Source organism: Triturus cristatus, chromosome 5_2, assembly GCF_964204655.1.
Source record: "Triturus cristatus chromosome 5_2, aTriCri1.1, whole genome shotgun sequence".
Lineage (NCBI taxonomy): Eukaryota > Metazoa > Chordata > Amphibia > Caudata > Salamandridae > Triturus > Triturus cristatus.
In genome coordinates this window covers 620,940,651-620,962,757 of record NC_140588.1, presented here as the reverse complement: position 1 = coordinate 620,962,757, position 22,107 = coordinate 620,940,651, and the positions used below count along the sequence as shown (strand labels likewise).

At 47.2% G+C, this 22,107-nt stretch overlaps 2 protein-coding genes across 10 annotated transcripts in view; one reads left to right on the top strand and one right to left on the bottom strand.

Annotated features, from left to right (window-relative positions):
• LOC146829091 (uncharacterized) overlaps positions 1-22,107 on the bottom strand; it is a 351,679-nt gene that overhangs the window by 163,669 nt on the left and 165,903 nt on the right. Inside the window, exon 6 of one of the 4 annotated variants that reach the window (XR_014962188.1) lies at positions 18,680-18,778. The exons of the other annotated variants lie outside the window; for them this stretch is intronic. The gene's annotated coding sequence lies outside the window, so the exon portion shown is untranslated. Of the gene's footprint in view, positions 1-18,679; positions 18,779-22,107 lie in introns of those variants that run through there. 4 annotated transcript variants of the gene reach the window in all.
• ARL13A (ARF like GTPase 13A) overlaps positions 1-22,107 on the top strand; it is a 304,644-nt gene that overhangs the window by 148,043 nt on the left and 134,494 nt on the right. For all 6 annotated transcript variants that reach the window (XM_085607727.1, XM_085607726.1, XM_085607728.1 and 3 more), the window contains one exon: positions 20,589-20,659. In XM_085607727.1, coding sequence (XP_085463853.1) covers positions 20,589-20,659 — 71 coding nt within the window. The remainder of the gene's footprint in view (positions 1-20,588; positions 20,660-22,107) is intronic.

Here is a 22,107-nt window from a genome sequence, read left to right as displayed (position 1 = left end):
GCTGAATTGCTGATGTACTTTGAATGAGTGTGCCCTGGGCTCCTGCCAATCAGGTGCCCAGGGCCTGTGTTCCTTCCCTAAAACTGCATGAAGCCTAAACCCAACTGGCATCTCTGGCCACGTGTCAGCCCCTGGTAAATGGTACCCTAGGTACCCATGGCCCTGTGACCAGAGAAGGCCCCTAAGGGCTGCAGCACTTATTGTGCCATCCTTAGAGGCCCTGTACCCTGACAAACACACACTGCCTTTGCAGGCTGAGTGTCTTGGTGCAGAACAAAAAGGAGAGTCGACATGGCACACATCCCTGTGTGCCATGCCCACAAAACACACTGCCCTGGCATACCTCAGTCACCCCTATAGCTGGGTGCCCTATGCCAGTGGTGTGGGTACAGGTGCATGAGCCCTGTAATCCTACAGTACCCAGGTCCATTCCTGGGCACTGTAAGTGCAGTGCTGCCATTAAAAGTATATGGTGCTGGGAGATCATCATCACGAACTCCACAGCACCATGATGGCTGCACTGAAGACTGAGAAGTTTGATCTCAAACTTCTCAGCACATTAAACCCACACTGATTCCATCGTGGGATTTAATGTGAAATGCACTATAGAGGGCATCTTAGAGATGCCCCCTGAACCTAACCAACAACCAGCATCCTGACTGAGAGGCTGTCTAGGCTGCCACCCAGCAGACACATTGCTGAACCCCTGGGTAGAGAGACATCCGCTCTTGTGGGTCTGCAACAATGCACGTCCTGGGCAAGGTGCTAGGTCTCCTCCCCCAGGATGGGCATGGGAAGCTTCAAAGGCATGCCGCCTTTGTGAGCTTCTCCAGGCCACTTGCTGTACTACCGGTTCTTACCCCCACTCTGGTGGGAAGATCGGCGGGAAAACCTAAGTGAGAAAAGGGGGAGTGCCAGCCTCTGCCAACCCCACCTGTCAGGTGGGGGAGGCAAGGTGAAGCACAACTCCGGGCGCTCGCCATCTTGAGGAGGGGGAGCCCTACCCAATCAGGACTAGGCTCCTGTCCCCCTCCCACTGGAGAGTGGCAGGATAGGGGGTGCACCCACCCCAGGGAAGGGACCCATTGGCCCCTGACCTTCACCTACCTGTAACGCCCCTAAATTTAGTATTTAGGGGCACCGTGAACCTTCATTCCTCAGATCCCGAATCCGAAACAAGAAAGAAGGACGAGAAGAAAGAAGACCTGCCGTGCAGCTGCTAACAAGAGGACGACACCAAATGACTTGGCCCCAGCCCTACAGGCCTGTCGACCCTCGAACCTGCTCCTGCTGAAACCCGGGGTCTCCAGTGGTCAGCAACCTCGAAAACCCCGGAGGACCTGACTGTCTTGCTCATCTAAAAGACTGGGACTCCCACGAGCAGTGGTACTGCTCAACGCAAGCAACAAACCCCTGGTGCCAGCCAGGAACAGCGACTCCTGCACACTCTGCACCTGCTGAGCCCGGCCTCTGCCTGAGTGGACAAAGACCATGAGGACGTCTCCCTGGTGACTGTGACCAAGAATCCAGCACCCAAGGACGCTCCTCGACGCTCCTGACGACGCCTGCAGCCTCAGAACCAGGGACCCCTCCAACCGCAACCAGCAGAGGGTAAGATTGCCTAACTCGAAAAGACACCCCTGCACCCGGCGCCCTGCGGCCCCCTGTGCCCAGCTCCTGGGTGCCTACCTAACCTACAGCTTCCCAACTTACCTCTCGAAGTGGTGGTCGCACCTGAAGAATCTCCGTCCCCAAGCTTGCAGCCTTTGTTCATCTGATAGCTTCTCCATTGAAATACATTGAGCGTCCGACGGCTCAAAAGCACCCTACACCCAGCCGCCCGAGTGCCCCTGGAAGTGCAACCTCTATCCTATCTTACTTCCCCACTTGCCCTGTGTGAGTGACCAGGAGCCCAGCTCCCACAGCCGCGTGGCCTGCCTGCTAGCAGCCACAACCAAAGGCCCCCTGCCCGCATAGGCTAACATTGGTCCTAACTCTCTCTGCACCTGGCTGCCCCTGTGCCGCTGAGGGTGTAACAACTGTACCTACCTGACCCTGGGAGACCCCTGAGTCTATGCCCAGAACCTTAACTCTGCCAGTCGAGTACTTACCTGAAAGCCGATAACTCACTTTTTCTCCATAGGGTAACATTGACTGGTTTCACTTGGAAATTCTTCTGTGTCGAGTTTTGAAACTTTAAAATATTCACTAAAAATCAGACGAACAACGAAAACGAAATTACTCACCTGTTATCAGGAGAGATCCCAGTGCTGGATCTTGAAGCCCAGCACTGACCCTGAAAAGTAATTACAACAGTACTTACCGATAACTTGATTTTCCTCCGTAGGATACATTGCCTGGTTTTTGCCAGAAATTCTTCTGTCGATTTTTGAAACATACAAATATTCCTTAAATATCGCCTGTGTAAGAAAAACGAATTCTTTCAACCGTTTACAGGAAATAAACCAGGGCTGAATCCAGGATCCAACCCTGAGTAAGAAAATCACACGCAAAGTAATTGAAATTGCATTTACTTAAAAATCCCCATTCAGCTCAATGTTATAATTGTGTTTAAATTGTGTTGCCTATTGCAACAACTGTAACTATTGCATTTAAAAGTATATTGCTTATTGAAAGTATACAACTACAGCATTTCATTCTGAGAAAGTATTTTGATATCTACTTGTGGTTCTAAAATAAAACAATTATATATTTTATATACAACACAATTGGCCTAGAGTTCAGTTCTTGAGTGTGTGAGACCATTTGTTGACTGAGGGCCCGATTCACAGAACTAACTTAAGACAAAATCCTAAACTTACTACCATTTTGATATTCACAGAAGGCACTTACTCATTTTGGTATTTCCCGAAGGCACTTACTCATTTCGGTATTCACAGAAGTCAGGAGTCCTAACTTTAGGACTCCTAAATGCCTTCTGTGAATACCGAAAGTCTTAAAATTAGGATTTTTCTCACTTTAGGAGTAGTAAAGTTAGGACTCCTAACTTTACTACTCCTAAACTGAGAAAAATCCTAACTTTACAGAAGGCATTTAGGAGTCCTAAAGTTAGGAGTCCTAACTTTACTACTACTAAACTGAGAAAAATCCTAATTTTAAGACTTTCGGTATTCACAGAAGGCATTTAGGAGTCCTAAAGTTAGGAGTCCTAACTTTACTGGGTGTGTACAACAAATGCTTTACACTGTCCTCTGATACTGCCTTACTGCTCGACCAAGCTACCACTTTAGAGAGTAAGGTTATATCTAACTTTAGCCTTTGTGAAACCTCTGGGGACTGTGGACTCTGTGCATACTGAACCTTACTTTGGTGCAGTATATATAGAGCCACTTTCTTACATTGGTGGTAGCGGTGGGATACAAACTTGCATTTGTTGGACTACTTGGTTACCATCTGATCACACGACAGAACTCTTAAATTGCCTTTAGAATTCTGATTTTCCAAAATTGTTTTTTTCAAAATACTAAAAGTCTTGTCAGGGCCTTGCTTAAGTCCCCTTAGAATTTTAGAGAAATAAAAGTCACTGTAGTCAAGGGTAGAGGGTTAGAACTGTCTGGTTAGAATGTCTCAAAGAAACCCAGCTATTAGTGAAGATAATACCATGCAGTACCTGGTTGAGGAGCTCGACCTCACACCTTACTTACACTTGGCTTTCAAGAAATTGAGGTCTGTATGCAAACTAAAAAATATACCAATGGGCCTGCATCCAACCAAACAAGGGCTCCAGGAGCTCCTGGCTGAGTATGCCAAGGACCACCCATCTGACCATGGTGATGACCATTCAGATGAGGAAAGGGAGGAGGATGAGGGGGATAGTGACCCCCCTCCAGTAATCCCTAGAGAGGAAAGGGCCCCCATACCCTTAACTCCAAGAATCAACCTCTGGGGACCTAGAGACCACATAGGTAGACCAGGTCTCAGAGAACACACTGGGGAATTCCCCGGTGAAGAGGACAGCTTTCTAGCGCAGCTGGCCAAAAGATTGGATCTAGAGTCCAGACTCCCGGCTCTAGAGAAAGAAAGGAGATGGGTTTAGCACCAATCAATGGTGGCAGCAATACTAAAACTAAGGACAGGGAGGAAACTTCTGATCCTACAATCCCCAAAGGGATTGTCCCTAAATTTGAGGAAGGTTATGACGTCACCAAGTGGTTCACAGACTTTGAGAGGGCTTGTGAAATGAGAAAAGTAAAGAAACCTCTCTGGGGGGCACTCCTGTGGGAACTGTTCTCTGGTAACTACAGAGACAGGTTTTCAACCCTCTCTGGGCCAGATACAGGGTCCTATGACCTCATGAAGAAGACTCTGATTGAGGGATTTGGGCTCACCACTGAGGAGTATAGAATTTGGTTCAGGGGGGCTCACAAAACCCAGACCCAGTCCTGGATTGATTTTGTAGACTACTCAGTAAAGACACTGGATGGTTGGTTAACTGGACATAATGTGCATGATTTTACTGGACTTTACAATTTGTTTATGAAGGAACATATACTAAGTAATTGCACAAATGAAAAGTTGCATCAGCATTTGGTAGACCTAGGTCTAATTTCTTCCCAAGAATTGGGAAAGAAGGCAGACCACTGGGTCAAGACTGGGGTGACAAGGACAGCCACTTGGGGTGACCAGAAGAAGGTGGTTACAAAACCTCCCCAGGGGAAAGGTGGTGAGAATCCCCAAGATAAAAAGGCTGAGTCTTCCAAAGGGCCCCAAAAACCTGTTCAGGGGGGTGGGTCCCAAACTACTCCCTATGTGCCTCAACCTTATAGGGGGAAGAACTTTGATCCCACAAAGGCCTGGTGTAACAACTGTAAGAGGTTTGGACACTTAAATGTAGATAAATCTTGCCCCCACAACAAGGCCCCTAAGGCAACCAGTACAGCTACACCTGGGGTGGCAAGTCTACAAATGGGATCAGCAGTGTGCCCAGAGCAAAATCAGGATGCACACTGAAGCAGTTCTAGTTTCAGAAGGGGTAGTTGAGTTTGCCACTGTAGCTGTCTGACCACCCAACTTAAAGAAATACTTACAATATCCCTGGGTTAATGGAACTAGGATAGACGCTCTGAGGGATACAGGTGCCAGTGTCACTATGGTGAGAGACACACTGGTTTCCCCTGAGAAATACTTGATTGGGAAAACTTACCCAGTCACCAATGCTGACAGTGTTACCACTAATCATCCAATGGCTATAGTGACATTAGGCTGTGTGGGGGGGGATTACTGGCCTGAAACAGGTAGTTGTCTCTCAAAAAGTTACCAGCTGCATGTCTGCTAGGCAATGACCTAGAAACCTCAGCCTGGGCTGAGGTTAAGCTAAAGACCCATGCAGCCATGCTGGGTATCCCTTAATTGGTGTGTGTGCAGACTAGAGCTCAGAGCAAGAGAAGGGGAAAAAAGCAGGTTTGGAGCCTGAAAGTATGGCTCAACCAACCAAGAGAAAAGGTAAGAAGACTAGGGGACCAGCTTCTGTACAGCAAACCACTCAGGACCCCTTTCCACAGGGAGAGGACTTGGACACCCCTGAGGGAACTGAGCCTATGGAGCTTGACCCTTACCAGGTTGAACTATTGGGCCCAGGGGGACCCTCTAGGGAAGAGCTGTGCCAGGGTCAGCAAGACCTACCCACTCTTGAAAACCCGAGGCAGCAAGCTGTTTCGGAAGCAAAGGGAGATGTCAGTGGTACCCACAGAGCTTATTGGGAAGAGGGATTACTGTATGCTGAGGCAAGAAACCCCACTCCTGGAACCACCAGGAGGGTGGTAGTGCCACAGAAGTACAGGAATTCCTCCTAACTTTGGTTCATGACATCCCCCTAGCTGGACATCTGGGGCAAACCAAAACTTGGGAAGGGCTAGTTAGTCACTTTTACTGGCCCCAGATGCACCAAAAGGTGAAGGAGTTTGTCAGCACCTGTGTTACCTCTCAGGCCAGTGGCAAGACAAGTGGCCACCCAAAGGCCCCCCTGATACCACTGCCAGTGGTGGGGGTTCCCTTTGAAAGGATATGTGTGGGCATTGTGGGTCCACTTGAACCTCCCACAGCCTCAGGGAACAAGTTCATTCTAGTAGTAGTGGATCATGCTACTAGGTACCGTGAAGCAATTCCACTTAGGACTACTACAGCTCCTGCAGTAGCCAAGGCCCTCCTTGGTGTCTTCACCAGGGTAGGGTTTCCTAACAAGATGATTTCAGACAGAGGTTCCAACTTCATGTCTGTTTACCTAAAACACATGTGGAAGGAGTGTGGAGTGCAGTACAAGTTTACTACACCATACCATCCACAAACCAATGGCCTTGTTGAGAGGTTCAACAAGACATTGAAAGGCATGATCATGGGACTCCCTGAAAAACTCAAAAGGAGATGGGATGTCCTGTTGCCATGCCTGCTTTTCGCTTACAGAGAAGTGCCACAGAAGGGAGTATGGTTTTCCCCCTTTGAACTTCTGTTTGGTCATCCTGTGAGGGGACCCCTCTGTCTTGTGAAAGAGGGTTGGGAGAGGCATCTCCAAGAACCCAAACAAGACATTGTGGACTATGTGCTGGGCCTAAGGTCCAGAATGGCTGAGTACATGGAAAAGGCATCCAAGAATCTAGAGGCCAGTCAGGAGCTTCAGAAGCACTGGTTTGACCAAAAGGTTGCACTGGTTGAATTTCAACCTGGGCAACAGGTGTGGGTTTTGGAGCCACTGGCACCAAGGGCACTCCAAGATAGATGGAGTGGCCCTTACTTAGTTGACCTGGGCACTAGCAGGACACCCAAAAGGGTTATCCATGTGAACCGCCTTAAGCTCTATAATGACAGGGCTGACATCACCATGCTGATGGTGACTGATGAGGAACAGGAAGCAGAGAGTGAGCCTCTCCCTGATCTCCTCTCCTACAGCCCAAAAGATGGGTCAGTAGATGGAGTTGTCTTTTCAGACACCCTCTCTACCCAACAGCAGGTTGACTGCAAGCAAGTCTTGCATGCAACAGTATGCTAGCCTCTTTTCCCTGACCCCTGGTCTGACAAACTGGTGTACCCATGATGTGCACACCACAATGGGACCGGCCACACCCCGCTAGCGCAAATCCAGAGGGGCCCCAGGCAGACAATAGAGCCTTTATAAGAACTTTGGGACACATACAACCTATCGACGGGGTCCGGTTTCAGAGGGTCCGACCAGGTACCGAGCGTATGCCTGGCTTTGCTGGCGTGAGTTGAATCCCGCAAACCAGGCAACCACACAGATAAGTAATCGGTTTGGAGTGGGGTACCTTTACATTGATGTTTCGCGCCTCTCTTGTTTCTCAATACAGGGTGTGTCTACTAGCCATCACCCCCCTCCCGAGACCCAAGGGGTGATTAGTGATCACTCCAAATGTACGGTTTTTTGCCCTCCCGTTTTCTTTATCATGCTTTCAGCTACCCGCCAAACTGCACGGGGCGAGGTCCTGAAAGCCACGTAACATATAGCGTGTGTAATTTTAACGCACCCATACGACGTAATGCCCTAGTAGGCGTGCAGGTGATATAGCGCTAAGAAACTGGTACCATCACATTAATAGTGGAGTTTTCTACCACCACTAATGATAATGTGAAAACTAGGTGCACCCACATTTCTCACAATTTCGCACCATAGCCTCGTGAGATAGAGTTGCAGTGCACGTTGAGAAGAGCACGAGTACTTAATAATTTTAGGAACTACAAACATCTTGCAATAATAACCTGAAAAATCAATTTTTTCTATATTTGTTTGTCTGTGTTTGTTTTTCCCTTTCAGAACACTGCTGGGTTCCTAGAAAGAATCAGGTACCCACATGAATAACAGGTCTGAATGATTTTTTCCTGTTTCGTTTCACACATTTGACCTCCTGGTTAGGGTGAGCCTTAGCACACTCATACCGCCGAGGTCGACACATTGATCCTGACGAATGCCTAGCTATTTAGGCAGAAACATGTTGACCACCCATAGTGAGACATAGCTGAACTATTTATCCAGCATCCATCGCTCACTCCATTTTTGAACTGTGCCGGGTTGGCCATCGAATAAAAAATATTTTGGACACAACCTAGAAACTTTTAACTCACATCACTCTCACTTGGACACTATACAAAACGAACCAGCTCTGCAGTAATTCTGGTGTTGAAGCACACCGGGAAGGTACTCGACCTTCCTGGTGGGGCCCGATGATGAAGAATGTCACCAACTAGGTTGGTGAGTGAGGGCTTTCTAAAGAATCAAATCTGATTCTTCTTGCTCGCTCTGCTCTTCTTCTAAGAAGGCACACTCTTTTGTTATTTGGATTTTAGTACCCATGATGTGGACACTGGTGACAGTGCACCTGTCAAGAACAAGATCTATCGACAGTCAGACCAAGTCAAGGAAAGCATCAAAGCTGAAGTTAGCAAGATGCTGGAGTTAGGGGTTTTTGAACCCTCTGAGAGCCCCTGGGCCAGCCCAGTGGTTCTGGTCCCCAAACCTCATCCACAGGGTGGAAAGAGAGAAATGAGGTTCTGTTTGGACTATAGAGGGCTCAACTCTGTCACCAAGACAGATGCTCACCCCATTCCAAGAGCAGATGAGTTGATAGACAAACTAGGGGCAGCCAAATTTCTCAGTACCTTTGACTTAACTGCAGGGTACTGGCAGATTGGCATGGCCACAGGAGCAAAAGAAAAAACAGCATTCTTCACACCTGATGGGCATTATCAGTTCACTGTGATGCCCTTTGGTTTAAAGAATGCCCCTGACACCTTCCAGAGGCTGGTGAATCAAGTCCTGGCTGGGTTGGAGTCCTTTAGTGCAGCTTATCTTGATGATATTGCTGTCTTTAGCTCCACCTGGCAGGATCACCTGATCCACCTTGGGAAGGCTTTAGAAGCCCTGTAAACTGCAGGCCTAACTATCAAGGCAAGTAAAGTGCAAGTTCCCCTTGGGACAAATCTAAATAGCATGTACCATATACGTGACATAAAATAAATAACACTTTCAAAATACTCAGGCTAATGAGTTCAATTAAAATCTACACAAGAAGTAAAAACTTAATACAAATATTTCTTTTAATTAGAGTTACATAAAAATCATTACAATTGCATAAGGAAAATATCCTCTTCCTACATACAAACAATTTAAAAAAAGATTTTTTTTCAATTTGACATATATAATAAAATGTTTACACAAACATCAATACATATAAAAACAAAAGAGAAAACACAATTACAGACTACTATTGTTAGTCTTTATCTGTACACATCATCTATAGCAGTGAATTTATGGTCCGTTTTCAACTTCTATTCGTACAATGACAAGACCATATTCCCATACAGATTATGTAATCAAATTAGCGTTGACGCGTTTCGATGGATTTTTCACACTATTTCCATCTTTCTCAAGACAAAAGAATAAAGTTTTCTCTATACATTATTTCCAGGTTCTTTATAGGCCTTCTATTTCAATTTTAGTTGTGTTGTATTTTCAAAACCATATGATGTTCTCTATTCTGTTCAGATAAGAGCAGTTTATAAAAAGCGGAGTTGCCACCTTATTGTTTATAATGAAATTTTCGATATATTGGCCCATTTTGGAATTAATGTCTATATTCTATAAAGTCTCCCGATGTTCCCCCTTGCAAAATTTCATGTGAAGCCAATTATCGGGGCTCCGTTTTCCAAGTCACCCGTGGGACAAGTGTAGATTTCATCTCCGCGGTGTTCTACTGAAGTGCTGCCTGCGTCCTGCATCTCTTCCTTCACTGTCGTGGCGTTCTCTCGAGATAGGGCAGGGCACTGTGGTGTACTTGGGCCACCTTGTTGGTGGAGGCCAGGTACAACCCTTACAGCCCAAGATCCAGGCCATCCTGGACTGGGCAGCTCCAACAACCCAGACCCAAGTCAGGGCATTCCTTGGCTTGACTGGGTACTACAGGAGGTTTGTAAAGGGATATGGGACCATTGTGACTCCCCTCACAGAACTTACCTCCAAGAAGAAGCCCAAGAAGGTTAAATGGACAGTTAGTTACCAAAAGGCTTTTGACACCCTGAAAGAAGCAATGTGCTCAGCACCAATTCTAAAAGCTCCAGATTATGCCAAGCAGTTCATAGTGCAGACTGATGCCTCTGAGCTAGGGATAGGAGCAGTGGCGGCTCCCCCATTAGGGCGTGTGGGCGTTGCCCCACTGCTTTCTCGCAGTGCGAGAAGGCAGAAACATAAACTGTAAAAACTACCGTTTATGTTTCTGCCTTCTCGCATTGCGAGAAAGCGGAAGTGCCTCTGTGCCTGGTTGGGGCGGGCGGCTGGGCGGTGCTGCTCGCAGGCAGGGGGGAGTGGCTTACCCATGTTGTGGGTACAGACTGTTTGGTCGGCCCCAGGGCCGAACAAAGCAGTCATGCGCACTCCCCCTTATTCTCTATGTAGGCTGCTACATGCAGCCTACATAGAGAAAATGGCCCAGCTGGGGCGCTGTCCGCTGCTCCTCGCCAATCACAACGCTGCCATTGCAGCGTTGCGATTGGCTTAGGGCCCATGAGGAGGGAGGCTGTCTAAAAGGGCGGCAGGACTCCAGAGCAAGCAGGAGCTGAGGCGGCGGGTGATGCGGTTTTGGAGAAAGCAGGTAAGTTTTTTATTTTTTACTGAAGATTACCATCCCACTTCCCTCATCCACCCCCCCGCTCCCTTCCCGCGCGAGAACCAACCCGCCCGTTTTGCCGGCCGCGACTGATTCAGTACTACATGTGCCAGCACCCCGGAAATCTTGGACAGGACCTGCGAAACGTCAGAACTCTTACAACTCTGACAAGGTAGAGGGGGTGGGGGGAGAGGGGATGGCAGGAGCGAATCAAAAGGGTACTTCTTTGAATTTTGGTTCAGACAGTGCAAGCGAAATCTGTGAGAGATTAGCACAGGGGCCGTGCTATTTGGACTGACAAAATTATAAGGAGACGAAATGATTTACAAGAAGAATTATTCGCTTCTTAAAACAGGTTTAAACTAGGGGTGGGCGGAATTTGCGAAAGCGACTTTCACAAATTATCGCGAAAATGTTCAAAATTATCGCAAACAAGCGGAAATATCGCGAAGATGCGGAAGTTTTTTTCCCGCATGTTCGCGAGATTTTCTGCATGGTTGCGGGTCGCCAACTTACCCATGTGGTTGCTCGCGGGCGCGGCCATCTTGTTTTCAGTTGTGTCGCGGTGCATGATCGCGAGAAGAAAGACGTGATCGCGCGACGCATGACGTCACTGTGGGCGCGAACTGTCGCGAGACAGCGCAAATGGTTAAAAATAATACAACATCTCATGGAGAACGCGACCGGATCAAGAAAACTTGTCGGCGAACGCAGGGATTCAGGTAAGGCGATCGCGCGCGCGCGAGAATGTATTATTTTACAGCGCGAGCAAGAAACAAATTATCGCCAAGCTGCGGAATGCAGAAATTTTGACATTTTCGCGCTTTCCGCGGAACGCGAAAATGTCAAATTATCGCAATTTCCGCGAACGGAACGAAATTTTCGCCCAGGCTTATTTTAAACCTTCGGTTTTAGAAGGTAAACGGCAGCCTACATTAACAACTTTGATGGCTCCGCTAGGCTGTAAGGTTGTTGTACCGTGGTAGTGCGCGGGATGAGACGGGAAATGCCCGTGGTGACCAGCCCTGTGCGGCTGCTGCGCCCACAGTGGGAGAAAAACGCGCGGAGTGGGTGTTTTCATCTCCCTGCCAAAGAACGCCAAGGCAATTCTAAAGGCCTGGGTCTAAATTACATACCGTGCCGATCGAAACGAAATCTTTAAAAATCTTAAATGTTCTTCCAAAGTGTCTGTTATCCTTTACTTCGCAATAAATCATGGGGCAAGTGTGACCATAAATTATTACTCATCTGCTCCCTGTTCTTAAAGGTAAACGCACTCTGTCTCTCTTGCTCTCTTTCTGTCTTTCCCAAACCCTTCTCTCTTTCTCTCTCTCTCTCTCTCTCTCTCTCCCCTTCTTTCTCTAATTCTCCCTTTCACTCTCAGTGGTTCTGTTTCTCACCCTCTCATGCTCTGGGTCTGCCTCTCATCTTCCCGAGATCGGTAAATTGAGTAGCAATAAATCGAGTGACACTTGCTGTTTGCAATACTTGCATACTGAGAAGTGCTGTGCAAGGCGCTACATGGAAACAAGTTATTAAACCCCATGTGATACGCCTCCCCCTGCAACAGTGACGTAGACGGGGACACAGGTGGTTTTCACTTCAGTCTTCCCTTGTCCCACACGGACCTATCTCTTTGCGAATGGGACATTGATGGCTGTAATTGGAGGGGCAAGGTATTCTAACTGGCTAAGTGCATGTTTTATCCGACCCCAAAATATTCACTCTTAATTTATTTGAACGGAAAGTTTAACTTTGACCAGCATTTTAAGACATGGAATATCGTACTGCATGGAAGCGGACATGGAGTGGTGTAGAGACAAGGGGCGGGCATGGACTGCTGTACCAGGGAGTAGGTAGGGCATGAGTGCTATAGAGACAAGGCAGTGCTGGGCGGGGGCTAGGGGTACAGAGCACTGAGAGCTTGTGCCTCGAGGAGCAAGCGCGGGCCCCAGGCACCGCAGACTGAGCGATGGAAGGCGTAACAAATAGCGCCAGCCAAGCAGCACTCTGCAGGAGAGGAGAGGGCCAGCATTGGAGGCCAGTCGGTGATGCCTGGAGAGGGAAAGGACGCCGAGTGCTGTCCTTCGAGGGGAGGCCAGATATCAAATCCAGACATGGGTATGGCCGGTCTTAGAGCGCTAAACATGGAGGGACAGAAAGTAAACCAAGAAGGGGCAACCACGGAGTGATTGATCGGGGGGATGCGGAGGTCAGTGTCGTGTGGAAATGTGGCACCCTTGCCCGCATCTTACCAGCCCTCGCCTGGGGTGATTTACTGTGTAGGGTCCTGGCAATGATGAGGATGCACTCTGGCCCATTCTAAAGATCATGCAAGTCTGATGCTTGTATATGAAGAGTTGTCTAGCAAAATCTTGAAAACTGGCTTGCCTTAAGTTATGTCTGTCTTGGAGTAGGTGTACAAAGATGTCATAAAAGATGCATTTTGAGATATTATTTCCGTTTCAGTACACATGGTCAACTTGAGTACATGCCACAGTCGAGTCTCCTTGGACTGCAAAGAGTATCTTGCCTAAAATGTAATGAAGCGGTTTGCACCTGGGAACAGTCTGTTTCGATCAAGTGCCGTGGAGGGCACCTCTCTTCTGTTTAATATCTGTAGAAGGAGCATGAAGTGCTTTCGTGCCAAGGCTGGTGCAACAGATTGCATTAGAAATACGCTTTTGTAGCTTAGCATGTGTTCTGCTGATTAAGAAAATTCACTTTGTTCAGTCTATTAAAATGTGTGCCATCATTCTGACACATTTTCTCCTCTCTTACTTGCATCATGAATCAGTGGCTCCTCCAGTGATTTGTTACTTCATTGTGATGTACTATTATTTGAAGAAGTGTGTCTTAAAATCTTTCATACATTGCAGGAGTGTTGGGGTGAAGTTGATGGATATGAGGATGTTGTTACAGATCCTGTCATAACACTTTCGCAAGTGCTTTATCAAACTTTTTGCTTGAAAATGCTCCATTAATCCAGTCTTTTTTGCAAAATTTTCTCCCCGAACGTATGTTGTTTGGGCTCGCTCGCCACAGTGCAGTACCACGATAACTTTACGCCTCACCACTTTTAAATGTCACCAGCCGCCACTGGATAGGAGCGGTCGTATCCCAGACCAATGATGAAGGCCAAGACCAACCTGTTAATTTGATAAGCAGGAGGCTTCTCCCCAGAGAGCAGCGTTGGAGTGCCATTGAGAGGGAGGCCTTTGCTGTGGTTTTGGTACTCACTTCCTGGTTCAAACTGACCACAGAGCTCTCAGATGGCTAATGAAAGGGGAAAATCCAAAACTACTAAGGTGGTCCATCTCCCTACAGGGAATGGATTTTGAAGTGGAACACAGACCTGGGACTGCCCATGCCAATGCAGATGGACTTTCCAGGTTCTTCCACTTAGACAATGAAGACTCCATAGGGCAAGGTTAGTCTCATCACCTTTCATTTGGGGGGGGAGGGGGTTGTGTGAGAAAGTGCCATCTTTCTTGCATGGTATGCCCCCGCTTTTTGCTGAATTGCTGATGTACTTTGAATGAGTGTGCCCTGGGCTCCTGCCAATCGGGTGCCCAGGGCCTGTGTTCCTTCCCTAAAACTGCATGTAGCCTAAACTCAATCGGCATCTCTGGCCACATGTCAGACCCTGGAAAATGGTACCCTAGGTACCCATGGCCCTGTGACCAGAGAAGGCCCCTAAGGGCTGCAGCACTTATTGTGCCAACCTTAGAGGCCCTGTACTCTGACACAAACACAGTGTCTTGGTGCAGAACAAAACAGAGAGTCGACATGGCACTCTGTGTGCCATGCCCACAAAACATACTGCCCTGGCATACCTCAGTCACCCCTCTGGCTGGGTGCCCTATGCCAGTGGTGTGGGTACAGGTGCATGAGCCCTATACCCCTACAGTACCCAGGTCCATTCCTGGGCACTGTAAGTGCAGTGCTGCCATTAAGAGTATATGGTGCTGGGAGATCGTCATCACGAACTCCACAGCACCATGATGGCTGCACTGAATCCTGAGAAGTTTGATATCAAACTTCTCAACACATTAAACCCACACTGATGCCAGTGTTGGATTTAATGTGAAATGCACTGCAGAGGGCATCTTATAGATGCCCCCTGAACATAACCAACAATCAGCGTCCTGACTGAGAGGCTGCCTAGGCTGCCACCCAGCAGACATGTTGCTGGACTCCTGGGTAGAGAGTCATCCGCTCTCGTGGGTCTGCAATAATGCACGCCCTGGGCAAGGTGCTAGGTCTCCTCCCCCAGGATGGGCAGGGGAAGCTTCAAAGGCATGCCGTGTTTGTGAGCTTCTCCAGGCCACTTGCTGTACTCAGCAACTGGCCCCTACTGGTTCTGACCCCCACTCTGGCAGTAAGATCGGCGGGCAAACCTAAGTGAGGAAAGGGGGAGTGCCAGCCTCTGCCAACCCCACCTGTCAGGTGGGGGAGGGCGGTGAAGCACAACTCCGGGCTCTCGCCATCTTGTGGAGGGGGAGCCCTACCCAATCAGGACTAGGCTCCTGCCCCCTCCCACTGGAGAGTGGCAGGATAGGGGATGTTCCCACCCCAGGGAAGGGACCCATTGGTCCCTGACCTTCACCTACCTATAACGCCCCTAAATTTAGTATTTAGGGGCACCCTGAACCTTCCTTCCTCAGATCCCGAATCCAAAACAAGAAAGAAGAACAAGAAGAAAGAAGACCTGCCATGCAGCTACTAACAAGAGGACGACACCAACTGACTTGGCCCCAGCCCTGCAGGCCTGTCGACCCTCGAACCTGCTCCTGCTAAAACCCGGCGTCTCCAGTGGTCAGCAACCTCGAAAACCCCGGAGGACCTAACTGCCTTGCTCATCTAAAAGACTGGGACTCCCACGAGCAGTGGTTCTGCTCAAAGCAAGCAACAAAACCCTGGTGCCAGCCAGGAACCGTGACTCCTGCACACTCTGCACCTGCCGAGCCCAGCCTGTGCCTGAGTGGACAAAGACCAGGAGGACGTCCCCCCAGCGACTGTGACCAAACATCCAGCACCCAAGGACGCTCCTCGATGCTCCTGACGACGCCTGCAGCCTACGAACCAGGGACCCCTCCAACCGTGACCAGCAGAGGGTAAGATTTCCCAACGCGAAAAGACACCCTTGCACCCGGCACCCTGCGGCCCCCTGTGCCCAGCTCCTGGGTGCCTACCTAACCTACAGCTTCCCAACTTACCTCTCGAAGTGGTGGTCGCACCTGAAGAATCTCCGTCCCCGAGCTTGCAGCCTTTGTTCATCTGGTAGCTTCTCCATTGAAATACATTGAGCGCCCGACGGCTCAAAAGCACCCTGCACCCAGCCGCCCGAGTGCTCCTGGAAGTGCAACCTCTATCCTATCTTACTTCCCCACTTGCCCTGTGTGAGTGACCAGGAGCCCAGCTCCCACAGCCGCGTGGCCTGCCTGCTAGCAGCCACCAACCAAAGGCCCCCTGCCCGCCATAGGCTAACATTGGGCCTAACTCTCTCTGCACCCAGCTGCCCCTGTGCCACTGAGGGTGTAACAATTGTACCTACCTGACCCTAGGAGACCCCTGAGTCTATGCCCAGAACCTTAACTCTGCCAGTCGAGTACTTACCTGAAAGCCGATAACTCACTTTTTCTCCATAGGGTAACATTGACTGGTTTCACTTGGAAATTCTTCTAAGTGTCGAGTTTTGAAACTTTAAAATATTCACTAAAACTCACCCGATCAACGAAAACGAAATTACTCACCTGTGATCAGGAGAGATCCCAGTGCTGGATCTTGGTGCCCAGCACTGACCCTGAAAAGTAATTACAACAGTACTTACCGATAACTTAATTTTCCTCCGTAGGATAACATTGCCTGGTTTTTGACAGAAATTCTTCTGTCGATTTTTGAAACATACAAATATTCCTTAAAAATCGCCTGTGTAACAAAAACGATTTCTTTCACCTGTTTACAGGAAATGAACCAGGGCTGAATCCAGGATCCAACCCTGAGTAAGAAAATCACACGCAAAGTAATTGAAATTGCATTTACTTAAAAATCCCCATTCAGCTCAATGTTATAATTGTGTTTGAATTGTGTTGCCTATTGCAACAACTATAACTATTGCATTTAAAAATATATTGCTTATTGAAAGTATACAACTACAGCATTTCATTCTGAGAAAGTATTTTGATACTTACTTGTGGTTCTACAATAAAACAATTATATATTTTTATATACAAAACTATTGGCCTAGAGTTCAGTTCTTGAGTGTGTGAGACCATTTGCTGACTGAGTATGTACAACAAATGCTTTACACTGTCCTCTGATACTGCCTCACTGCTCGACCAAGCTACCACTTTAGAGAGTAAGGTTATATCTAACTTTAGCTTCTGCCAAACCTCTGGGGACTGTGGACCCTGTACACACGGTACCTATTTGGGAACAGTATATACAGATCCACTTTCTTACATCCTTGCATTCTGTTTTATCCTACTACTATATTTATTACCTTTTGATTTATGTTTCCTTTGTGATTTGAATCCATGTTCCTGTTCTGAATAGTTATTTCTGTATATTGTCTGTCTCGTGTTCTTCTTGCCTCTTTGTTCCTCGGTATGCCTTGTTCCTAGTTCTAACTGCACACATCTAGACCCATCTTGCATATGCAGATTCTCTGTCTTGTATAGCATGGTCTTGTTCTGACTGCATATTCCTGTCGTGTCCTAGTTAGTGTGTAGATTTCAAGTATTCACAGTTCTGTGTATTCCAGTCCCATCCCTGACCGTTATTCCAGTCTGGCTTTTCTCTGAGCCCAGTTCCTGTTTCCTTTCCACTGTTTCCCTTTGTCTTCTTGTGTGTTTATATTGTTATTCTGATTTGATAATCATTGCTTCCTAGTAGGCCTGTTAGACTCCAAGGCTTGTGGCTTTGAAGCAGACAACCACTCAGCGCTCCTTCTCCATAGTAGGTGCTGGGTGTCACCCGAACTCTGTGAGATGAATTTGCTCCTTGTTTTCTTGTAAGATATTCTGACCACATAGAGAGAACACTTCTGAGGAACAAACAAGCTATCATTTATGATAGTTGTCTATTGTTTCCATTGTACCCATTTGTTGTAGTATTAGTGCTATCTTATATTTTCCCTCTTGCAGAATTCCCAGTTCTCTATTCACTGCCTATTCTAACCTGCTTCAGTCCTACATTTCTGACCTGATTTACTCCCAGCCCTCAGGGACTCTCTTGTTTATATGGAACCCCTTCCCTGTAAAGTCCTTCTCCCTGTAGAGAGCAAGCACCACCCTGGTACCTTGCCTCCAACCCAGCTAGTGTCTCTGACAGATACAGAATAAATGGCTGAATGAAATGACACGAGATTCGGCAAAAAATTAGAGCTTTACTTGGAAAGCATGCTTTTTGTGATTTGATGTAAATCTGTTCAGCCGTTTTTGATAAATTAGCATTTACAGAGGTTATTGGGTTGGCATGAATGGGTTAACCCTCAGAAAAAGTTATGTATAGCTGGACAGTTCATCAAGCGGGAGTCCCGTGGTACCAAACAATGGGCACTTGTGATTGATCAAGGACGTTTTTTCTCCCATCTGCAATGTCGGTCCCACTGGAAGCAATCTGAATGTCTGGTCGCAACATTTAAAAAAATGTTGTGGTCACATTACAGGACTTGGAGGCTCAGTCCCGAGTCATGAATTTCAAGAAAAAAGCATCATAAGTGGGTAGGATCAGCACACTCTGACCCCAGGCCAACAATCATGCTCAGCAGAAGTTGGTAGTCCCACAGGGAGTTGGGCGCAAGGTCTAGATATAGGCCAGGCACTGCACCCAATCCCTGCTGTGCACAGCCAAAGGCTGTCCAGTAGGGAATTGGTTGCAGACCCTGCGGCCAACCCCCAGGGCAGAATGCCGCAAGCTGTGCACGGAGGGGGACTTTTTTCATCCTGAGGGCACTAGATATAGGGCCTGGCCATATCGACCAAATTCTGTTGCGTACGGCTGAAGACCTGTGCAGTGAGGGTTTGCTGTCTCAGAGTGGCGAGGGTGCAGAGCCTAGCCACAGGCCAGGTCTTGCAGCCTAACCGTGCTGCAGGGCTTGGCTGCTTCGCAAGGGACAGGTTGCCGAAGGGGATTGGGTGCATGCTCTGCAGAATATAATACAAAAACATAGATATTGATTAGAAAACACAAAGTCTAAATTGACATTATAAGTAGGTGTTGAAATGGGATAAGAATTACCTTTTAAAAATTGAAAACCCTGAAATTCTCCAATTATAGTATAGTGAACTAACTATAATTTATTCCCCAGCATACACTGCTTCTGACCTCACATATTAGATCGCTCAAGACATGTTAAATGACATCATTGATCACTGGCAACATATATATATGTATATATAAACCAATCAAGGTAGATAGATGTAGAGTTAAGAATAGAAAACCTCTACTTACCTATGTATGTATACTTATTTCTTGTAGTAGACTATATTTTTGAAACAATATTTCTGAAAGATGATTTTTTTTACCACAGTCAGACTGATGTAGAGTTTGGTGATCACCTACCCTGTCACAAACGTGGAAGATATCCACCACATCTGACGTATTGCAAGTACTGTAGGATATAATACACTTGGAGTAAGGAGGACGCAACTTTGCTACATTTGTGACAAAGTAACCTGTCTGCCACACTCTAAATCAGTCCCTCTGTTTTGTCACATACATGTCTTGTAAAACATGACATGGTATGATGTTGCAGAACGTAAAAAAGGGCTATGTCTTTCCTTAATGTTTGTTTCGGAAACAGAAACTACAGAGAGTGCAGCACTGACAGTAAGCAGCACACCACTGCAGCGGCGTCCCGTAATGTGCAGTAGAGTTGGGGTGGACACATACACTGTCTTACACAAAAGCACACACACAGTCACACCAATCCACATGCACTCGCACCTATTCATTCACAAGTGCACACATACACCCACCATTCACAAGCACATACATTTATGCAAACGCACATGCATCCAACATTCAATAAGGACTTGCCTGCCGCAGCAGTGACATTGAGCGGCGGGGGGAGAAACAGAAGCCGCTGTGGTTCCTGGAGGCTTTGGGGAAGGAAGGGACTGCAGGAAGATCCTGCCATCTTCTCTCATTGCCTGGTCTTATCAAGGGTGAGCCAATGAGAGGAGGCCCTTCCCTACCTTGTCAAAGAGTGGGATCGGATAAATGAGAGTTATTGGCCCTACCTCACTCTGTGATGAAAGGTCACTCATAGACAATTAGCCCTAGGCACTTCAGGGCTTAAAACTGAAGCGCTTAGGTCTGAGTCTATGGTGACAAACCACTTTGTCATATGGGGAGAACCTCAAGGGGCTTAGCTGGGTTGAAGAGGTCACGCCCTCAGGGTTGTGAAATCTTCAACCCGGAAAAGTTTGGCTCAGGCTGCCAGGCTCCTTTCCATTTAGCGCATGTACAAAGCCTTGCTGCCTGACTCGACCATGAAGAGTGTCTGTCATGCAGACCTTTGCTTAGCCTGACAGGCACTCTTATGCTTTGCAAAGGAGTGAAGGGCAGACCCCTTCACCCTTAAGTATGGGCTGCTGCTGTCAAGTTCTGTGGTACAAAAGTTCTGGGCTGGGATCATAGGGAGGGGCGGAACTGAGCCACAAAATAGGACAGCAAGCTCTGAGTGAGTAAATAGGGGAGTTGGGGTCCACACAGGGTAAACCTAAGGTAAGTAGGCTTTTAACAACGGATAGTGGTATATTAAAGTGCAAGAGGGGGTTATCGTAATTAACTGGGTTTGTTAAAAAATTTAAATTTGCTTGACTTAACAGCCACTAATGTCCACCGCTGTATTTCATTTTTCCTTGGTAAACGTGATGTAATGTAGAATGCCGCACATGCCATCGCTTGCAATTTGACTCCGAACTAATTTGGGCCTTTTGTTTTCAACAGGAAAGTGACACTCCTTGTCATTGGCCTGGACAATGCTGGGAAAACAGCGCTCGTGCGAGTCATTAAAAGAGGTAAGGGTGGTAGCTGTTTACACTCCTACGCCTCTTGACTTTCCTGAGACCATCTTGGGGGCATATCTACAAGGCGGCGATAGAAAATTATCGCCGCTTTTGTGGCCGTTTTCGGCCGAAAAGCGGCAATAATTTTATCGCTATATTAGCAAGGTCTCGCTATCGCGTGAAACCTTGCCTTAGCGCCTGAATTCCTAACGCCCATCTTTGCATCTCTAATGAGATGCAAAGTGGGCGTTCCTCCCCAGGATAATGGGAAAAATGTCGCTAAGCGACATTTCTCCTATTATCAAGCCTCACGCAAAGCAGCATAGCGACAAGAAAAGTAGCGATAACTTCTGTTATCGCTACTTTCCTTACACCTGCTTTGAAACTGACTTAGCCATGATATCCTATGGAAGGTGGATATCATGGCTAAGTATGTGAGGAACTATCAGCAAGCTATCGCCAAACTTTGTGGGATTATCGATGGGTTTCCAGCAGTTAGCGCTAGGATTTTTATCGCTTTTGAGATAAGCGTTGCTAATAGCACTCTATCTCAGCGATAAAAATCCACGCTAGCCGGCGATAATTATCCTAGCGCTAAGTGCGCTTAGCGATAATTATCTCCGGCTGTTGCTGATATGCCCCTTGATTCATCCAAAACCATGCTTCACTAATGGATCCTGTCGAATGGACCTTTCCAGGTCTTTATCCACGTCACCAGTTTATGTGCAGGGGCAGGTCTATCTAAAAGTGGTACTACAAATTACAGTGTGGACTATACAAGCAATACAGATAAACATACAAGAAGCAAGAGGCCAAACTATATTTTCATTCTTAGAAATGTTGTATAATACTATCATATCAACATTTGTATAGTGCACAGCTGCTATTAGCTTGGCCCCATTGAGCTACATGTTAAGGGAATTTTCTTGCAGACCAATGAGGATGGAGGAGGAAGATGCCGCTTAGCCTTTCATAAATACCGAATATGCTGACCAGCCAGAGTGGGCATGTTTTTACTCTCTAGCAGTGATACTCAAAGAACGGACCTTTAAATGTGGCCCCCTTCTCATCAGCAGTATTGGGCTGCTGTTCACTCGACTCAGCACTGACATTAAAAAGATGTTATGTATCCAGGCAAACCTTTGTTCAAAGGTTAATTGAACTTAAAGAAAGGAAGTAACTAGGTTGTCCTGCACCACTTAACTTTAGAAACACCTTCATTTGCAAAGCCATCTTGCAGGAAAAGTGTAAAAATATGTTAAGGTCTCTTCAAAATTCAAAAAGTGTATTTCAATAACATGCACAACCATTTCACCTTAGTATATCTGGTTATATCAGTGAATTGAGAATTATTTTTTAAGTGACAGTTTTCAAATATGAATTTAGAAAGCTTCATTCTTCCCCCCCCCACACACTGACATCACTGCCATTAGAGAACTAAGAAGTAAGTCAGTTATGTG